Genomic DNA, 18,152 nt, shown 5'->3' on the forward strand with positions numbered 1-18,152 from the left:
TGTGGTCTAGGCTCTGCATCACACTGCTAGCTGTGGTCTAAGGCTCTGCATCACACTGCTAGCTGTGGTCTAAGGCTCTGCTAGCTGTGGTCTAAGGCTCTGCTAGCTGTGGTCTAAGGCTCTGCTAGCTGTGGTCTAAGGCTCTGTATCACACTGCTAGCTGTGGTCTAAGGCTCTGCTAGCTGTGGTCTAAGGCTCTGCTAGCTGTGGTCTAAGGCTCTGTATCACACTGCTAGCTGTGGTCTAAGGCTCTGCTAGCTGTGGTCTAAGGCTCTGCATCACTCTGCTAGCTGTGGTCTAAGGCTCTGCTAGCTGTGGTCTAAGGCTCTGCATCACTCTGCTAGCTGTGGTCTAAGGCTCTGCTAGCTGTGTTCTAAGGCTCTGCTAGCTGTGTTCTAAGGCTCTGCCTAGCTGTGGTCTAAGGCTCTGCTAGCTGTGGTCTAAGGCTCTGCTAGCTGTGGTCTAAGGCTCTGCATCACTCTGCTAGCTGTGGTCTAAGGCTCTGCTAGCTGTGTCTAAGGCTCTGCTAGCTGTGGTCTAAGGCTCTGCTAGCTGTGGTCTAAGGCTCTGCTAGCTGTGGTCTAAGGCTCTGCTAGCTGTGGTCTAAGGCTCTGCTAGCTGTGGTCTAAGGCTCTGCTAGCTGTGGTCTAAGGCTCTGCTAGCTGTGGTCTAAGGCTCTGCTAGCTGTGGTCTAAGGCTCTGCTAGCTGTGGTCTAAGGCTCTGCACATGGACCTCCGGAGTGGAGCTGTGGTCTAAGGCTCTGCACATGGACCTCCGGAGTGGAGCTGTGGTCTAAGGCTCTGCACATGGACCTCCCGAGTGGAGCTGTGGTCTAAGGCTCTGCATCACACTGCTAGCTGTGGTCTAAGGCTCTGTATCACACTGCTAGCTGTGGTCTAAGGCTCTGTATCACACTGCTAGCTGTGGTCTAAGGCTCTGTATCACACTGCTAGCTGTGGTCTAAGGCTCTGTATCACACTGCTAGCTGTGGTCTAAGGCTCTGCTAGCTGTGGTCTAAGGCTCTGCTAGCTGTGGTCTAAGGCTCTGCTAGCTGTGGTCTAAGGCTCTGCTAGCTGTGGTCTAAGGCTCTGCTAGCTGTGGTCTAAGGCTCTGTATCACACTGCTAGCTGTGGTCTAAGGCTCTGCTAGCTGTGGTCTAAGGCTCTGCTAGCTGTGGTCTAAGGCTCTGTATCACACTGCTAGCTGTGGTCTAAGGCTCTGCATCACACTGCTAGCTGTGGTCTAAGGCTCTGCATCACACTGCTAGCTGTGGTCTAAGGCTCTGCTAGCTGTGGTCTAAGGCTCTGCTAGCTGTGGTCTAAGGCTCTGCATCACACTGCTAGCTGTGTCTAAGGCTCTGCTAGCTGTGGTCTAAGGCTCTGCTAGCTGTGGTCTAAGGCTCTGCTAGCTGTGGTCTAAGGCTCTGTATCACACTGCTAGCTGTGGTCTAAGGCTCTGCTAGCTGTGGTCTAAGGCTCTGCTAGCTGTGGTCTAAGGCTCTGTATCACACTGCTAGCTGTGGTCTAAGGCTCTGCTAGCTGTGGTCTAAGGCTCTGCATCACTCTGCTAGCTGTGGTCTAAGGCTCTGCCTAGCTGTGGTCTAAGGCTCTGCATCACTCTGCCTAGCTGTGGTCTAAGGCTCTGCTAGCTGTGTTCTAAGGCTCTGCTAGCTGTGTTCTAAGGCTCTGCTAGCTGTGGTCTAAGGCTCTGCTAGCTGTGGTCTAAGGCTCTGCTAGCTGTGGTCTAAGGCTCTGCATCACTCTGCTAGCTGTGGTCTAAGGCTCTGCTAGCTGTGGTCTAAGGCTCTGCTAGCTGTGGTCTAAGGCTCTGCTAGCTGTGGTCTAAGCTCTGCTAGCTGTGGTCTAAGGCTCTGCTAGCTGTGGTCTAAGGCTCTGCTAGCTGTGGTCTAAGGCTCTGCTAGCTGTGGTCTAAGGCTCTGCTAGCTGTGGTCTAAGGCTCTGCTAGCTGTGGTCTAAGGGCTCTGCTAGCTGTGGTCTAAGGCTCTGCACATGGACCTCCGGAGTGGAGCTGTGGTCTAAGGCTCTGCACATGGACCTCCGGAGTGGAGCTGTGGTCTAAGGCTCTGCACATGGACCTCCCGAGTGGAGCTGTGGTCTAAGGCTCTGCATCACACTGCTAGCTGTGGTCTAAGGCTCTGTATCACACTGCTAGCTGTGGTCTAAGGCTCTGTATCACACTGCTAGCTGTGGTCTAAGGCTCTGTATCACACTGCTAGCTGTGGTCTAAGGCTCTGTATCACACTGCTAGCTGTGGTCTAAGGCTCTGCTAGCTGTGGTCTAAGGCTCTGCTAGCTGTGGTCTAAGGCTCTGCTAGCTGTGGTCTAAGGCTCTGCTAGCTGTGGTCTAAGGCTCGCTAGCTGTGGTCTAAGGCTCTGTATCACACTGCTAGCTGTGTCTAAGGCTCTGCTAGCTGTGGTCTAAGGCTCTGCTAGCTGTGGTCTAAGGCTCTGTATCACACTGCTAGCTGTGGTCTAAGGCTCTGCATCACACTGCTAGCTGTGGTCTAAGGCTCTGCATCACACTGCTAGCTGTGGTCTAAGGCTCTGCTAGCTGTGGTCTAAGGCTCTGCTAGCTGTGGTCTAAGGCTTCTGCTAGCTGTGGTCTAAGGCTCTGCTAGCTGTGGTCTAAGGCTCTGCATCACCACTGCTAGCTGTGGTCTAAGGCTCTGCTAGCTGTGGTCTAAGGCTCTGCTAGCTGTGCTCTAAGGCTCTGTATCACACTGCTAGCTGTGGTCTAAGGCTCTGCTAGCTGTGGTCTAAGGCTCTGCATCACTCTGCTAGCTGTGGTCTAAGGCTCTGCTAGCTGGGTCTAAGGCTCTGCTAGCTGTGGTCTAAGGCTCTGCATCACTCTGCTAGCTGTGGTCTAAGGCTCTGCTAGCTGTGGTCTAAGGCTCTGCTAGCTGTGGTCTAGAGGCTCTGCTAGCTGTGGTCTAAGGCTCTGCTAGCTGTGGTCTAAGCTCTGCTAGCTGTGGTCTAAGGCTCTGCAATCACTCTGCTAGCTGTGGTCTAAGGCTCTGCTAGCTGTGGTTCTAAGCTCTGCTAGCTGTGTCTAAGGCTCTGCTAGCTGTGGTCTAAGGCTCTGCTAGCTGTGGTCTAAGGCTCTGCTAGCTGTGGTCTAAGGCTCTGCATCACTCTGCTAGCTGTGGTCTAAGGCTCTGCTAGCTGTGGTCTAAGGCTCTGTATCACACTGCTAGCTGTGGTCTAAGGCTCTGTATCACACTGCTAGCTGTGGTCTAAGGCTCTGTATCACACTGCTAGCTGTGGTCTAAGGCTCTGCTAGCTGTGGTCTAAGGCTCTGCTAGCTGTGGTCTAAGGCTCTGCTAGCTGTGGTCTAAGGCTCTGTATCACACTGCTAGCTGTGGTCTAAGGCTCTGCATCACACTGCTAGCTGTGGTCTAAGGCTCTGCATCACACTGCTAGCTGTGGTCTAAGGCTCTGCTAGCTGTGGTCTAAGGCTCTGCTAGCTGTGGTCTAAGGCTCTGCTAGCTGTGGTCTAAGGCTCTGCTAGCTGTGGTCTAAGGCTCTGCATCACACTGCTAGCTGTGGTCTAAGGCTCTGCTAGCTGTGGTCTAAGGCTCTGTATCACACTGCTAGCTGTGGTCTAAGGCTCTGCTAGCTGTGGTCTAAGGCTCTGCTAGCTGTGGTCTAAGGCTCTGTATCACACTGCTAGCTGTGGTCTAAGGCTCTGCTAGCTGTGGCTAAGGCTCTGCTAGCTGTGGTCTAAGGCTCTGCATCACACTGCTAGCTGTGTCTAAGGCCTCTGCATCACACTGCTAGCTGTGGTCTAAGGCTCTGCATCACACTGGCTAGCTGTGGTCTAAGGCTTCTGCTAGCGTGGTCTAAGGCTCTGCTAGCTGTGGTTCTAAGGCTCTGCTAGCTGTGGTCTAAGGCTTGCTAGCTGTGGTCTAAGGCTCTGCATCACACTGTAGCTGTGGTCTAAGGCTCTGCATCACACTGCTAGCTGTGGTCTAAGGCTCTGCATCACACACTGCTAGCTGTGGTCTAAGGCTCTGCATCACACTGCTAGCTGTGGTCTAAGGCTCTGCTAGCTGTGGTCTAAGGCTCTGCTAGCTGTGGTCTAAGCTCTGCTAGCTGTGGTCTAAGGCTCTGCATCACACTGCTAGCTGTGGTCTAAGGATCTGCATCACACTGCTAGCTGTGGTCTAAGGCTCTGCATCACACTGCTAGCTGTGGTCTAAGGCTCTGCATCACACTGCTAGCTGTGGTCTAAGGCTCTGCTAGCTGTGGTCTAAGGCTCTGCTAGCTGTGGTCTAAGGCTCTGCTAGCTGTGGTCTAAGGCTCTGCTAGCTGTGGTCTAAGGCTCTGTATCACAACTGCTAGCTGTGGTCTAAGGCTCTGCTAGCTGTGGTCTAAGGCTCTGCTAGCTGTGGTCTAAGGCTCTGTATCACACTGCTAGCTGTGGTCTAAGGCTCTGCTAGCTGTGGTCTAAGGCTCTGCATCACTCTGCTAGCTGTGGTCTAAGGCTCTGCTAGCTGTGGTCTAAGGCTCTGCATCACTCTGCTAGCTGTGGTCTAAGGCTCTGCTAGCTGTTTCTAAGGCTCTGCTAGCTGTGTTCTAAGGCTCTGCTAGCTGTGGTCTAAGGCTCTGCTAGCTGTGGTCTAAGGCTCTGCTAGCTGTGGTCTAGGCTCTGCATCACTCTGCTAGCTGTGGTCTAAGGCTCTGCTAGCTGTGGTCTAAGGCTCTGCTAGCTGTGGTCTAAGGCTCTGCTAGCTGTGGTATAAGGCTCTGCTAGCTGTGGTCTAAGGCTCTGCTAGCTGTGGTCTAAGGCTCTGCTAGCTGTGGTCTAAGGCTCTGCTAGCTGTGGTCTAAGGCTCTGCATCACTCTGCTAGCTGTGGTCTAAGGCTCTGCTAGCTGTGGTCTAAGGCTCTGCTAGCTGTGGTCTAAGGCTCTGCATCACTCTGCTAGCTGTGGTCTAAGGCTCTGCATCACACTGCTAGCTGTGGTCTAAGGCTCTGCTAGCTGTGGTCTAAGGCTCTGCATCACACTGCTAGCTGTGGTCTAAGGCTCTGCTAGCTGTGGTCTAAGGCTCTGCATCACACTGCTAGCTGTGGTCTAAGGCTCTGCATCACACTGCTAGCTGTGGTCTAAGGCTCTGCATCACACTGCTAGCTGTGGTCTAAGGCTCTGCATCACACTGCTAGCTGTGGTCTAAGGCTCTGCTAGCTGTGGTCTAAGGCTCTGTATCACACTGCTAGCTGTGGTCTAAGGCTCTGCTAGCTGTGGTCTAAGGCTCTGCTAGCTGTGGTCTAAGGCTCTGTATCACACTGCTAGCTGTGGTCTAAGGCTCTGCTAGCTGTGGTCTAAGGCTCTGCTAGCTGTGGTCTAAGGCTCTGCATCACACTGCTAGCTGTGGTCTAAGGCTCTGCATCACACTGCTAGCTGTGGTCTAAGGCTCTGCATCACACTGCTAGCTGTGGTCTAAGGCTCTGCTAGCTGTGGTCTAAGGCTCTGCTAGCTGTGGTCTAAGGCTCTGCTAGCTGTGGTCTAAGGCTCTGCTAGCTGTGGTCTAAGGCTCTGCATCACACTGCTAGCTGTGGTCTAAGGCTCTGCATCACACTGCTAGCTGTGGTCTAAGGCTCTGCTAGCTGTGGTCTAAGGCTCTGCTAGCTGTGCTCTAAGGCTCTGTATCACACTGCTAGCTGTGGTCTAAGGCTCTGCTAGCTGTGGTCTAAGGCTCTGCATCACTCTGCTAGCTGTGGTCTAAGGCTCTGCTAGCTGTGGTCTAAGGCTCTGCTAGCTGTGGTCTAAGGCTCTGCTAGCTGTGGTCTAAGGCTCTGCATCACTCTGCTAGCTGTGGTCTAAGGCTCTGCTAGCTGTGGTCTAAGGCTCTGCTAGCTGTGGTCTAAGGCTCTGCTAGCTGTGGTCTAAGGCTCTGCTAGCTGTGGTCTAAGGCTCTGCTAGCTGTGGTCTAAGGCTCTGCTAGCTGTGGTCTAAGGCTCTGCTAGCTGTGGTCTAAGGCTCTGCATCACTCTGCTAGCTGTGGTCTAAGGCTCTGCTAGCTGTGGTCTAAGGCTCTGCTAGCTGTGGTCTAAGGCTCTGCTAGCTGTGGTCTAAGGCTCTGCTAGCTGTGGTCTAAGGCTCTGCTAGCTGTGGTCTAAGGCTCTGCATCACTCTGCTAGCTGTGGTCTAAGGCTCTGCTAGCTGTGGTCTAAGGCTCTGTATCACACTGCTAGCTGTGGTCTAAGGCTCTGTATCACACTGCTAGCTGTGGTCTAAGGCTCTGTATCACACTGCTAGCTGTGGTCTAAGGCTCTGCTAGCTGTGGTCTAAGGCTCTGCTAGCTGTGGTCTAAGGCTCTGTATCACACTGCTAGCTGTGGTCTAAGGCTCTGCATCACACTGCTAGCTGTGGTCTAAGGCTCTGCATCACACTGCTAGCTGTGGTCTAAGGCTCTGCTAGCTGTGGTCTAAGGCTCTGCTAGCTGTGGTCTAAGGCTCTGCTAGCTGTGGTCTAAGGCTCTGCTAGCTGTGGTCTAAGGCTCTGCATCACACTGCTAGCTGTGGTCTAAGGCTCTGCTAGCTGTGGTCTAAGGCTCTGTATCACACTGCTAGCTGTGGTCTAAGGCTCTGCTAGCTGTGGTCTAAGGCTCTGCTAGCTGTGGTCTAAGGCTCTGTATCACACTGCTAGCTGTGGTCTAAGGCTCTGCTAGCTGTGGTCTAAGGCTCTGCTAGCTGTGGTCTAAGGCTCTGCATCACTCTGCTAGCTGTGGTCTAAGGCTCTGCCATCACACTGCTAGCTGTGGTCTAAGGCTCTGCTAGCTGTGGTCTAAGGCTCTGCTAGCTGTGGTCTAAGGCTCCTGCTAGCTGTGGTCTAAGGCTCTGCTAGCTGTGGTCTAAGGCTCTGTATCACACTGCTAGCTGTGGTCTAAGGCTCTGCTAGCTGTGGTCTAAGGCTCTGCTAGCTGTGGTCTAAAGGCTCTGTATCACACTGCTAGCTTGTGGTCTAAGGCTCTGCTAGCTGTTGGTCTAAGGCTCTGCATCACTCTGCTAGCTGTGGTCTAAGGCTCTGCTAGCTGTGGTCTAAGGCTCTGCATTACTCTGCTAGCTGTGGTCTAAGGCTCTGCTAGCTGTGTTCTAAGGCTCTGCTAGCTGTGTTCTAAGCTCTGCTAGCTGTGGTCTAAGGCCTGCTAGCTGTGGTCTAAGGCTCTGCTAGCTGTGGTCTAAGGCTCTGCATCACTCTGCTAGTCTGTGGGTCTAAGGCTCTGCTAGCTGTGGTCTAAGGCTCTCTAGCTGTGGTCTAAGGCTCTGCTAGCTGTGGTCTAAGGCTCTCTAGCTGTGGTCTAAGGCTCTGCTAGCTGTGGTCTAAGGCTCTGCTAGCTGGTGGTTAGAGGCTCTGCTAGCTGTGGTCTAAGGCTCTGCATCACTCTGCTAGCTTGGTCTAAGCCTCTGCTAGCTGTGGTCTAAGGCTCTGCTAGCTGTGTCTAAGGCCTCTGCATCAATCCTGCTAGCTGTGGTCTAAGGCTCTGCATCACACTGCTACTGTGGTCTAAGGCTCTGCTAGCTGTGGTCTAAGGCCGCATCACACTGCTAGCTGGGGTCTAAGGCTCTGCTAGCTGTGGTCTTAAGGCTCTGCATCACACTGCTAGCTGTGGTCTAAGGCTCTGCATCACAACTGCTAGCTGTGGTCTAAGGCTCTGCATCACACTGCTAGCTGTGGTCTAAGGCTCTGCATCACACTGCTAGCTGTGGTCTAAGGCTCTGCTAGCTGTGGTCTAAGGCTCTGTATCACACTGCTAGCTGTGGTCTAAGGGCTCTGCTAGCTGTGGTCTAAGGCTCTGCTAGCTGTGGTCTAAGGCTTCTGTATCACACTGCTAGCTGTGGTCTACGGCTCTGCTAGCTGTGTCTAAGGCTCTGCTAGCTGTGGTCTAAGGCCTCTGCATCACACTGCTAGCTGTGGTCTAAGGCTCTGGCATCACACTGCTAGCTGTGGTCCTAAGGCTCTGCATCACACTGCTAGCTGTGGTCTAAGGCTCTGCTAGCTGTGGTCTAAGGCTCTGCTAGCTGTGGTATAAGGCTCTGCTAGCTGTGGTCTAAGGCTCTGCTAGCTGTGGTCTAAGGCTCTGTATCACAACTGCTAGCTGTGGTCTACGGCTCTAGCTAGCTGTGGTCTAAGGCTCTGCTAGCTGTGGTCTAAGGCTCTGCATCACACTGCTAGCTGTGGTCTAAGGCTCTGCATCACACTGCTAGCTGTGGTCTAAGGCTCTGCATCACACTGCTAGCTTGTGGTCTAAGGCTCTGCATCACACTGCTAGCTGTGGTCTAAGGCTCTGCCTAGCTGTGGTCTAAGGCTCTGCTAGCTGTGGTCTAAGCTCTGCTAGCTGTGGTCTAAGGCTCTGTATCACACTGCTAGCTGTGGTCTAAGGCTCTGCTAGCTGTGGTCTAAGGCTCTGCTAGCTGTGGTCTAGGCTCTGTATCACACTGCTAGCTGTGGTTCTAAGGCTCTGCTAGCTGTGGTCTAAGGCTCTGCATCACTCTGCTAGCTGTGGTCTAAGGCTCTGCTAGCTGTGGTCTAAGGCTCTGCATCACTCTGCTAGCTGTGGTCTAAGGCTCTGCTAGCTGTGTTCTAAGGCTCTGCTAGCTGTGTTCTAAGGCTCTGCTAGCTGTGGTCTAAGGCTCTGCTAGCTGTGGTCTAAGGCTCTGCTAGCTGTGGTCTAAGGCTCTGCTAGCTGTGGTCTAAGGCTCTGCTAGCTGTGGTCTAAGGCTCTGCATCACTCTGCTAGCTGTGGTCTAAGGCTCTGCTAGCTGTGGTCTAAGGCTCTGCTAGCTGTGGTCTAAGGCTCTGCATCACTCTGCTAGCTGTGGTCTAAGGCTCTGCTAGCTGTGGTCTAAGGCTCTGCATCACACTGCTAGCTGTGGTCTAAGGCTCTGCTAGCTGTGGTCTAAGGCTCTGCATCACACTGCTAGCTGTGGTCTAAGGCTCTGCATCACACTGCTAGCTGTGGTCTAAGGCTCTGCATCACACTGCTAGCTGTGGTCTAAGGCTCTGCATCACACTGCTAGCTGTGGTCTAAGGCTCTGCTAGCTGTGGTCTAAGGCTCTGTATCACACTGCTAGCTGTGGTCTAAGGCTCTGCTAGCTGTGGTCTAAGGCTCTGCTAGCTGTGGTCTAAGGCTCTGTATCACACTGCTAGCTGTGGTCTAAGGCTCTGCTAGCTGTGGTCTAAGGCTCTGCTAGCTGTGGTCTAAGGCTCTGCATCACACTGCTAGCTGTGGTCTAAGGCTCTGCATCACACTGCTAGCTGTGGTCTAAGGCTCTGCATCACACTGCTAGCTGTGGTCTAAGGCTCTGGCTAGCTGTGGTCAAGGCTCTGCATCACTCTGCTAGCTGTGGTCTAAGGCTCTGCTAGCTGTGGTCTAAAGGCTCTGCATTACTCTGCTAGCTGTGGTCTAAGGCTCTGCTAGCTGTGTTCTAAGGCTCTGCTAGCTGTGTCTAAGGCTCTGCTAGCTGTGTCTAAGGCTCTGCTAGCTGTGTCTAAGGCTCTGCTAGCTGTGGTCTAAGGCTCGCATCACTCTGCTAGCTGTGGTCTAAGGCTCTGCTAGCTGTGGTCTAAGGCTCTGCGAGCTGTGGTCTAGGCTTCTCGGCTAGCTGTGTCTAAGGCTCTGCTAGCTGTGGTCTAAGGCTCCTGTGGTCTAGGCTCTGCTAGCTGTGGTCTAAGGCTCTGCTAGCTGTGGTCTAAGGCTCTGCATCACTCTGCTAGCTGTGGTCTAAGCCTCTGCTAGCTGTGGTCTAAGGCTCTGCTAGCTGTGGTCTAAGGCTCTGCATCACTCTGCTAGCTGTGGTCTAAGGCTCTGCATCACACTGCTAGCTGTGGTCTAAGGCTCTGCTAGCTGTGGTCTAAGGCTCTGCATCACACTGCTAGCTGTGGTCTAAGGCTCTGCTAGCTGTGGTCTAAGGCTCTGCATCACACTGCTAGCTGTGGTCTAAGGCTCTGCATCACACTGCTAGCTGTGGTCTAAGGCTCTGCATCACACTGCTAGCTGTGGTCTAAGGCTCTGCATCACACTGCTAGCTGTGGTCTAAGGCTCTGCTAGCTGTGGTCTAAGGCTCTGTATCACACTGCTAGCTGTGGTCTAAGGCTCTGCTAGCTGTGGTCTAAGGCTCTGCTAGCTGTGGTCTAAGGCTCTGTATCACACTGCTAGCTGTGGTCTACGGCTCTGCTAGCTGTGGTCTAAGGCTCTGCTAGCTGTGGTCTAAGGCTCTGCATCACACTGCTAGCTGTGGTCTAAGGCTCTGCATCACACTGCTAGCTGTGGTCTAAGGCTCTGCATCACACTGCTAGCTGTGGTCTAAGGCTCTGCTAGCTGTGGTCTAAGGCTCTGCTAGCTGTGGTCTAAGGCTCTGCTAGCTGTGGTCTAAGGCTCTGCTAGCTGTGGTCTAAGGCTCTGTATCACACTGCTAGCTGTGGTCTACGGCTCTGCTAGCTGTGGTCTAAGGCTCTGCTAGCTGTGGTCTAAGGCTCTGCATCACACTGCTAGCTGTGGTCTAAGGCTCTGCATCACACTGCTAGCTGTGGTCTAAGGCTCTGCATCACACTGCTAGCTGTGGTCTAAGGCTCTGCATCACACTGCTAGCTGTGGTCTAAGGCTCTGCTAGCTGTGGTCTAAGGCTCTGCTAGCTGTGGTCTAAGGCTCTGCTAGCTGTGGTCTAAGGCTCTGTATCACACTGCTAGCTGTGGTCTAAGGCTCTGCTAGCTGTGGTCTAAGGCTCTGCTAGCTGTGGTCTAAGGCTCTGTATCACACTGCTAGCTGTGGTCTAAGGCTCTGCTAGCTGTGGTCTAAGGCTCTGCATCACTCTGCTAGCTGTGGTCTAAGGCTCTGCTAGCTGTGGTCTAAGGCTCTGCATCACTCTGCTAGCTGTGGTCTAAGGCTCTGCTAGCTGTGTTCTAAGGCTCTGCTAGCTGTGTTCTAAGGCTCTGCTAGCTGTGGTCTAAGGCTCTGCTAGCTGTGGTCTAAGGCTCTGCTAGCTGTGGTCTAAGGCTCTGCTAGCTGTGGTCTAAGGCTCTGCTAGCTGTGGTCTAAGGCTCTGCATCACTCTGCTAGCTGTGGTCTAAGGCTCTGCTAGCTGTGGTCTAAGGCTCTGCTAGCTGTGGTCTAAGGCTCTGCATCACTCTGCTAGCTGTGGTCTAAGGCTCTGCTAGCTGTGGTCTAAGGCTCTGCATCACACTGCTAGCTGTGGTCTAAGGCTCTGCTAGCTGTGGTCTAAGGCTCTGCATCACACTGCTAGCTGTGGTCTAAGGCTCTGCATCACACTGCTAGCTGTGGTCTAAGGCTCTGCATCACACTGCTAGCTGTGGTCTAAGGCTCTGCATCACACTGCTAGCTGTGGTCTAAGGCTCTGCTAGCTGTGGTCTAAGGCTCTGTATCACACTGCTAGCTGTGGTCTAAGGCTCTGCTAGCTGTGGTCTAAGGCTCTGCTAGCTGTGGTCTAAGGCTCTGTATCACACTGCTAGCTGTGGTCTAAGGCTCTGCTAGCTGTGGTCTAAGGCTCTGCTAGCTGTGGTCTAAGGCTCTGCATCACACTGCTAGCTGTGGTCTAAGGCTCTGCATCACACTGCTAGCTGTGGTCTAAGGCTCTGCATCACACTGCTAGCTGTGGTCTAAGGCTCTGCTAGCTGTGGTCTAAGGCTCTGCTAGCTGTGGTCTAAGGCTCTGCTAGCTGTGGTCTAAGGCTCTGCATCACACTGCTAGCTGTGGTCTAAGGCTCTGCATCACACTGCTAGCTGTGGTCTAAGGCTCTGCATCACACTGCTAGCTGTGGTCTAAGGCTCTGCATCACACTGCTAGCTGTGGTCTAAGGCTCTGCTAGCTGTGGTCTAAGGCTCTGCTAGCTGTGGTCTAAGGCTCTGCTAGCTGTGGTCTAAGGCTCTGTATCACACTGCTAGCTGTGGTCTAAGGCTCTGCTAGCTGTGGTCTAAGGCTCTGCATCACTCTGCTAGCTGTGGTCTAAGGCTCTGCTAGCTGTGGTCTAAGGCTCTGCATCACTCTGCTAGCTGTGTTCTAAGGCTCTGCTAGCTGTGTTCTAAGGCTCTGCTAGCTGTGGTCTAAGGCTCTGCTAGCTGTGGTCTAAGGCTCTGCTAGCTGTGGTCTAAGGCTCTGCATCACTCTGCTAGCTGTGGTCTAAGGCTCTGCTAGCTGTGGTCTAAGGCTCTGCTAGCTGTGGTCTAAGGCTCTGCTAGCTGTGGTCTAAGGCTCTGCTAGCTGTGGTCTAAGGCTCTGCTAGCTGTGGTCTAAGGCTCTGCTAGCTGTGGTCTAAGGCTCTGCATCACTCTGCTAGCTGTGGTCTAAGGCTCTGCTAGCTGTGGTCTAAGGCTCTGCTAGCTGTGGTCTAAGGCTCTGCATCACTCTGCTAGCTGTGGTCTAAGGCTCTGCATCACACTGCTAGCTGTGGTCTAAGGCTCTGCTAGCTGTGGTCTAAGGCTCTGCATCACACTGCTAGCTGTGGTCTAAGGCTCTGCATCACACTGCTAGCTGTGGTCTAAGGCTCTGCATCACACTGCTAGCTGTGGTCTAAGGCTCTGCATCACACTGCTAGCTGTGGTCTAAGGCTCTGCATCACACTGCTAGCTGTGGTCTAAGGCTCTGCATCACACTGCTAGCTGTGGTCTAAGGCTCTGCATCACACTGCTAGCTGTGGTCTAAGGCTCTGCATCACACTGCTAGCTGTGGTCTAAGGCTCTGTATCACACTGCTAGCTGTGGTCTAAGGCTCTGTATCACACTGCTAGCTGTGGTCTAAGGCTCTGCATCACACTGCTAGCTGTGGTCTAAGGCTCTGCTAGCTGTGGTCTAAGGCTCTGTATCGCTCTGCTAGCTGTGGTCTAAGGCTCTGTATCACTCTGCTAGCTGTGGTCTAAGGCTCTGCTAGCTGTGGTCTAAGGCTCTGCTAGCTGTGGTCTAAGGCTCTGCTAGCTGTGGTCTAAGGCTCTGCTAGCTGTGGTCTAAGGCTCTGCTAGCTGTGGTCTAAGGCTCTGCTAGCTGTGGTCTAAGGCTCTGCTAGCTGTGGTCTAAGGCTCTGCTAGCTGTGGTCTAAGGCTCTGCATCACACTGCTAGCTGTGGTCTAAGGCTCTGCTAGCTGTGGTCTAAGGCTCTGCAGCACACTGCTAGCTGTGGTCTAAGGCTCTGCATCACACTGCTAGCTGTGGTCTAAGGCTCTGCTAGCTGTGGTCTAAGGCTCTGTATCACTCTGCTAGCTGTGGTCTAAGGCTCTGCTAGCTGTGGTCTAAGGCTCTGCTAGCTGTGGTCTAAGGCTCTGCTAGCTGTGGTCTAAGGCTCTGTATCACTCTGCTAGCTGTGGTCTAAGGCTCTGCTAGCTGTGGTCTAAGGCTCTGCTAGCTGTGGTCTAAGGCTCTGCATCACACTGCTAGCTGTGGTCTAAGGCTCTGCATCACACTGCTAGCTGTGGTCTAAGGCTCTGCATCACACTGCTAGCTGTGGTCTAAGGCTCTGCATCACACTGCTAGCTGTGGTCTAAGGCTCTGCATCACACTGCTAGCTGTGGTCTAAGGCTCTGCATCACACTGCTAGCTGTGGTCTAAGGCTCTGCATCACACTGCTAGCTGTGGTCTAAGGCTCTGTATCACACTGCTAGCTGTGGTCTAAGGCTCTGTATCACACTGCTAGCTGTGGTCTAAGGCTCTGCATCACACTGCTAGCTGTGGTCTAAGGCTCTGCATCACACTGCTAGCTGTGGTCTAAGGCTCTGCTAGCTGTGGTCTAAGGCTCTGTATCACTCTGCTAGCTGTGGTCTAAGGCTCTGCTAGCTGTGGTCTAAGGCTCTGCTAGCTGTGGTCTAAGGCTCTGCTAGCTGTGGTCTAAGGCTCTGCTAGCTGTGGTCTAAGGCTCTGCTAGCTGTGGTCTAAGGCTCTGCTAGCTGTGGTCTAAGGCTCTGCTAGCTGTGGTCTAAGGCTCTGCATCACACTGCTAGCTGTGGTCTAAGGCTCTGTATCACACTGCTAGCTGTGGTCTAAGGCTCTGCATCACACTGCTAGCTGTGGTCTAAGGCTCTGCATCACACTGCTAGCTGTGGTCTAAGGCTCTGCATCACACTGCTAGCTGTGGTCTAAGGCTCTGTATCACACTGCTAGCTGTGGTCTAAGGCTCTGCATCACACTGCTAGCTGTGGTCTAAGGCTCTGCATCACACTGCTAGCTGTGGTCTAAGGCTCTGCATCACACTGCTAGCTGTGGTCTAAGGCTCTGTATCACACTGCTAGCTGTGGTCTAAGGCTCTGTATCACACTGCTAGCTGTGGTCTAAGGCTCTGCATCACACTGCTAGCTGTGGTCTAAGTCTCTGCATCACACTGCTAGCTGTGGTCTAAGGCTCTGCTAGCTGTGGTCTAAGGCTCTGTATCACTCTGCTAGCTGTGGTCTAAGGCTCTGCTAGCTGGGGTCTAAGGCTCTGTATCACACTGCTAGCTGTGGTCTAAGGCTCTGTATCACACTGCTAGCTGTGGTCTAAGGCTCTGCATCACACTGCTAGCTGTGGTCTAAGGCTCTGCTAGCTGTGGTCTAAGGCTCTGTATCACTCTGCTAGCTGTGGTCTAAGGCTCTGCTAGCTGTGGTCTAAGGCTCTGCTAGCTGTGGTCTAAGGCTCTGCTAGCTGTGGTCTAAGGGTCTGCTAGCTGTGGTCTAAGGCTCTGCTAGCTGTGGTCTAAGGCTCTGCTAGCTGTGGTCTAAGGCTCTGCATCACACTGCTAGCTGTGGTCTAAGGCTCTGTATCACACTGCTAGCTGTGGTCTAAGGCTCTGCATCACACTGCTAGCTGTGGTCTAAGGCTCTGTATCACACTGCTAGCTGTGGTCTAAGGCTCTGTATCACACTGCTAGCTGTGGTCTAAGGCTCTGCATCACACTGCTAGCTGTGGTCTAAGGCTCTGCATCACACTGCTAGCTGTGGTCTAAGGCTCTGCTAGCTGTGGTCTAAGGCTCTGCTAGCTGTGGTCTAAGGCTCTGTATCACTCTGCTAGCTGTGGTCTAAGGCTCTGCTAGCTGTGGTCTAAGGCTCTGCTAGCTGTGGTCTAAGGCGCTGCTAGCTGTGGTCTAAGGCTCTGCATCACACTGCTAGCTGTGGTCTAAGGCTCTGCTAGCTGTGGTCTAAGGCTCTGCATCACACTGCTAGCTGTGGTCTAAGGCTCTGCATCACACTGCTAGCTGTGGTCTAAGGCTCTGCATCACACTGCTAGCTGTGGTCTAAGGCTCTGCATCACACTGCTAGCTGTGGTCTAAGGCTCTGCATCACACTGCTAGCTGTGGTCTAAGGCTCTGCATCACACTGCTAGCTGTGGTCTAAGGCTCTGTATCACACTGCTAGCTGTGGTCTAAGGCTCTGCATCACACTGCTAGCTGTGGTCGAAGGCTCTGTATCACACTGCTAGCTGTGGTCTAAGGCTCTGCATCACACTGCTAGCTGTGGTCTAAGGCTCTGTATCACACTGCTAGCTGTGGTCTAAGGCTCTGTATCACACTGCTAGCTGTGGTCTAAGGCTCTGCATCACACTGCTAGCTGTGGTCTAAGGCTCTGCTAGCTGTGGTCTAAGGCTCTGCTAGCTGTGGTCTAAGGCTCTGCTAGCTGTGGTCTAAGGCTCTGCTAGCTGTGGTCTAAGGCTCGGCTAGCTGTGGTCTAAGGCTCGGCTAGCTGTGGTCTAAGGCTCTGCATCACACTGCTAGCTGTGGTCTAAGGCTCTGAATCACACTTCTACCTGTGGTCTAAGGCCGTGATGAGACAAGACTAACTACCAATTGGATACCACGAAATTGGGGAGATTTAGAATAAAAATAATAACAAATGTTTTATATAAAATGTAATAAATGAAAAAAAATAAAAAAATAAAGAACATAGTCTAATTACGGATAAAGCTGAAATGTGGGTTTTTAAGCATGATTTAAATACCTTGGTGCTCATTGAGGCCGTGTCCAAGTCTGCGATCACCCCAATACGGTACCGGATGCTCCCGGACGCCATCCTCTCCGGGGGACTGAGAGGATATGTGTCGTTGTAGTGTTTATTATTCCAGTTGACGCCGCCGTTGTTTCCCACTGCAGCCACCGGTTGACGGTTACCATTATTGTTTATTATTTCATTGTCATTGTTCGTCCACCAGCTTTGCGCCCCGTTACCGTGGTGATGGAAGCGGTCAGAGGAGACGCCGAAGACGTCATTGCCGCCAGTTCCGACCCCCGTCGTCTGGTGCAGGTAGAACAGCAGGGCGAGGGCAAGGAGTGTTGCCACGGTGATGGCCCTCCATTTTAGGCGGAAGCGGGGGTCAGAGGTGGCGCCGGCCATGAAGGCCAGGGCAGGAAGGCCTCGTACGGAGATCCGTAGGGAATTCATGGAACTGGAATCATCAGGACCACCACGTTCCGGCTCTGAATTATACCCTGAGATAATGGACATGGGGGAGGGAGAGGGAGCTGGGAGGGTGGGGAAAGAGGGGCAAGAGAGATGGACAGAGAGAGAGAGATGGACAGAGAGAGAGAGAGAGAGATGGACAGAGAGAGAGAGAGATGGACAGAGAGAGATGGACAGAGACAGAGATGGACAGAGAGAGAGATGGACAGAGATACAGTGGGTAAAAGGGGAAAGAGAATTTGAAAAGGGAAGAGGGCAAATGTTCATTTCATTGTTCATTGTTGTTCATTCATTATATTGTCCACTGTTTATTGTTACACTGCAGCCTGGTGCTGAGAATTAGTCAAAATATCCATTCCACTAACCACGTTTCAACCCACAGTCAAGTCATCCCTTATAAAAATGAAAATTAAATCACGACAGCTGAGATGGAAACAGGTCGCTTCTGTACAACTGCATTAATCCCGAGAGATAATTTGTTCGTTCGACATGGTGGATGTTTTGGTGTAAAATGTATTATGCGAGAGATGGTGGTGGAAATGCCTTTATCAGCAAATATTGGTTTATTATACATCATATGGAAGTAAACATGGAGTCACGTGATGAGATGGTGTGTGTGGTCCTCCCACTACGACTCAATGCAGTTTATTAGGCTACAGATGAAATAAGTTATAATGAACTTCACAGGGTGGTGAAAGGGCACAGTGATGAGCTTGATGCTCCTTTCAATAAATATCAAGGGTTTGATTCTGGTGACGTGATGATTGATGCTTCACTGCTGCTTGACTAATATAAACAACTCTTGTTCTTGTCCATAATAACATCATAATGTCGGTAGCCTACCCACAATGCATGTGACAGCTGTGGCTAGAGAACACGCGGAGGGGGACATGTGATGGAAACACATTGAACTTTAAGTTTTCATGTACCAAATAGAAATGTAAGTTAAAATGTACATTTTGTTCAACAAGTCATCAAGCACGGACTTTTATTTAACCACAACCAGTCTGTTTGGAGGAAACCCCACTCTGGGGAAAATGCAAAAATGTTTTACTTTTTTAAAATATTTGCATGAAGATCTGTCAGCAAATTAGATGCAAACCAGCTAGTGACTGAACAAGGCTCCCCAGGACTGGGTCGCATTCACTAAACCAGCTAGTGACTGAACAAGGCTCCCCAGGACTGGGTCGTATTCACTAAACCAGCTAGTGACTGAACAAGGCTCCCCAGGACTGGGTCGTATTCACTAAACCAGCTAGTGACTGAACAAGGCTCCCCAGGACTGGGTCGTCTTCACTAAACCAGCTAGTTACTGGACAAGGCTCCCCAGGACTGGGTCGTATTCACTAAACCAGCTAGTGACTGGACAAGGCCCCCCAGGACTGGGTCGTATTCACTAAACTAGCTAGTGACTGGACAAGGCTCCCCAGGACTGGGTCGTATTCACTAGACACTAAACCAGCTAGTGACTGAACAAGGCTCCCCAGGACTGGGTCGTCTTCACTAAACCAGCTAGTTACTGGACAAGGCTCCCCAGGACTGGGTCGTATTCACTAAACCAGCTAGTGACTGGACAAGGCTCCCCAGGACTGGGTCGTATTCACTAAACCAGCTAGTGACTGAACAAGGCTCCCCAGGACTGGGTCGCCTTCACTAAACCAGCTAGTGACTGAACAAGGCTCCCCAGGACTGGGTCGCCTTCACTAAACCAGCTAGTGACTGAACAAGGCTCCCCAGGACTGGGTCGCCTTCACTAAACCAGCT

The 18,152-nt window shown here is 52.4% G+C and overlaps 1 protein-coding gene across 3 annotated transcripts in view; it reads right to left on the reverse strand.

The window, feature by feature from the left end:
• Positions 1 to 18,152, reverse strand: part of LOC109877380 (soluble calcium-activated nucleotidase 1) — a 40,966-nt gene that overhangs the window by 13,434 nt on the left and 9,380 nt on the right. For all 3 annotated transcript variants that reach the window (XM_031811684.1, XM_031811685.1, XM_031811683.1), the window contains exon 2: positions 15,930 to 16,450. In XM_031811684.1, coding sequence (XP_031667544.1) covers positions 15,930 to 16,433 — 504 coding nt within the window. In that variant the 5' untranslated portion in view covers positions 16,434 to 16,450. The remainder of the gene's footprint in view (positions 1 to 15,929; positions 16,451 to 18,152) is intronic.

Source organism: Oncorhynchus kisutch, unplaced genomic scaffold (genome assembly GCF_002021735.2).
Source record: "Oncorhynchus kisutch isolate 150728-3 unplaced genomic scaffold, Okis_V2 Okis01b-Okis20b_hom, whole genome shotgun sequence".
Classification (NCBI taxonomy): domain Eukaryota; kingdom Metazoa; phylum Chordata; class Actinopteri; order Salmoniformes; family Salmonidae; genus Oncorhynchus; species Oncorhynchus kisutch.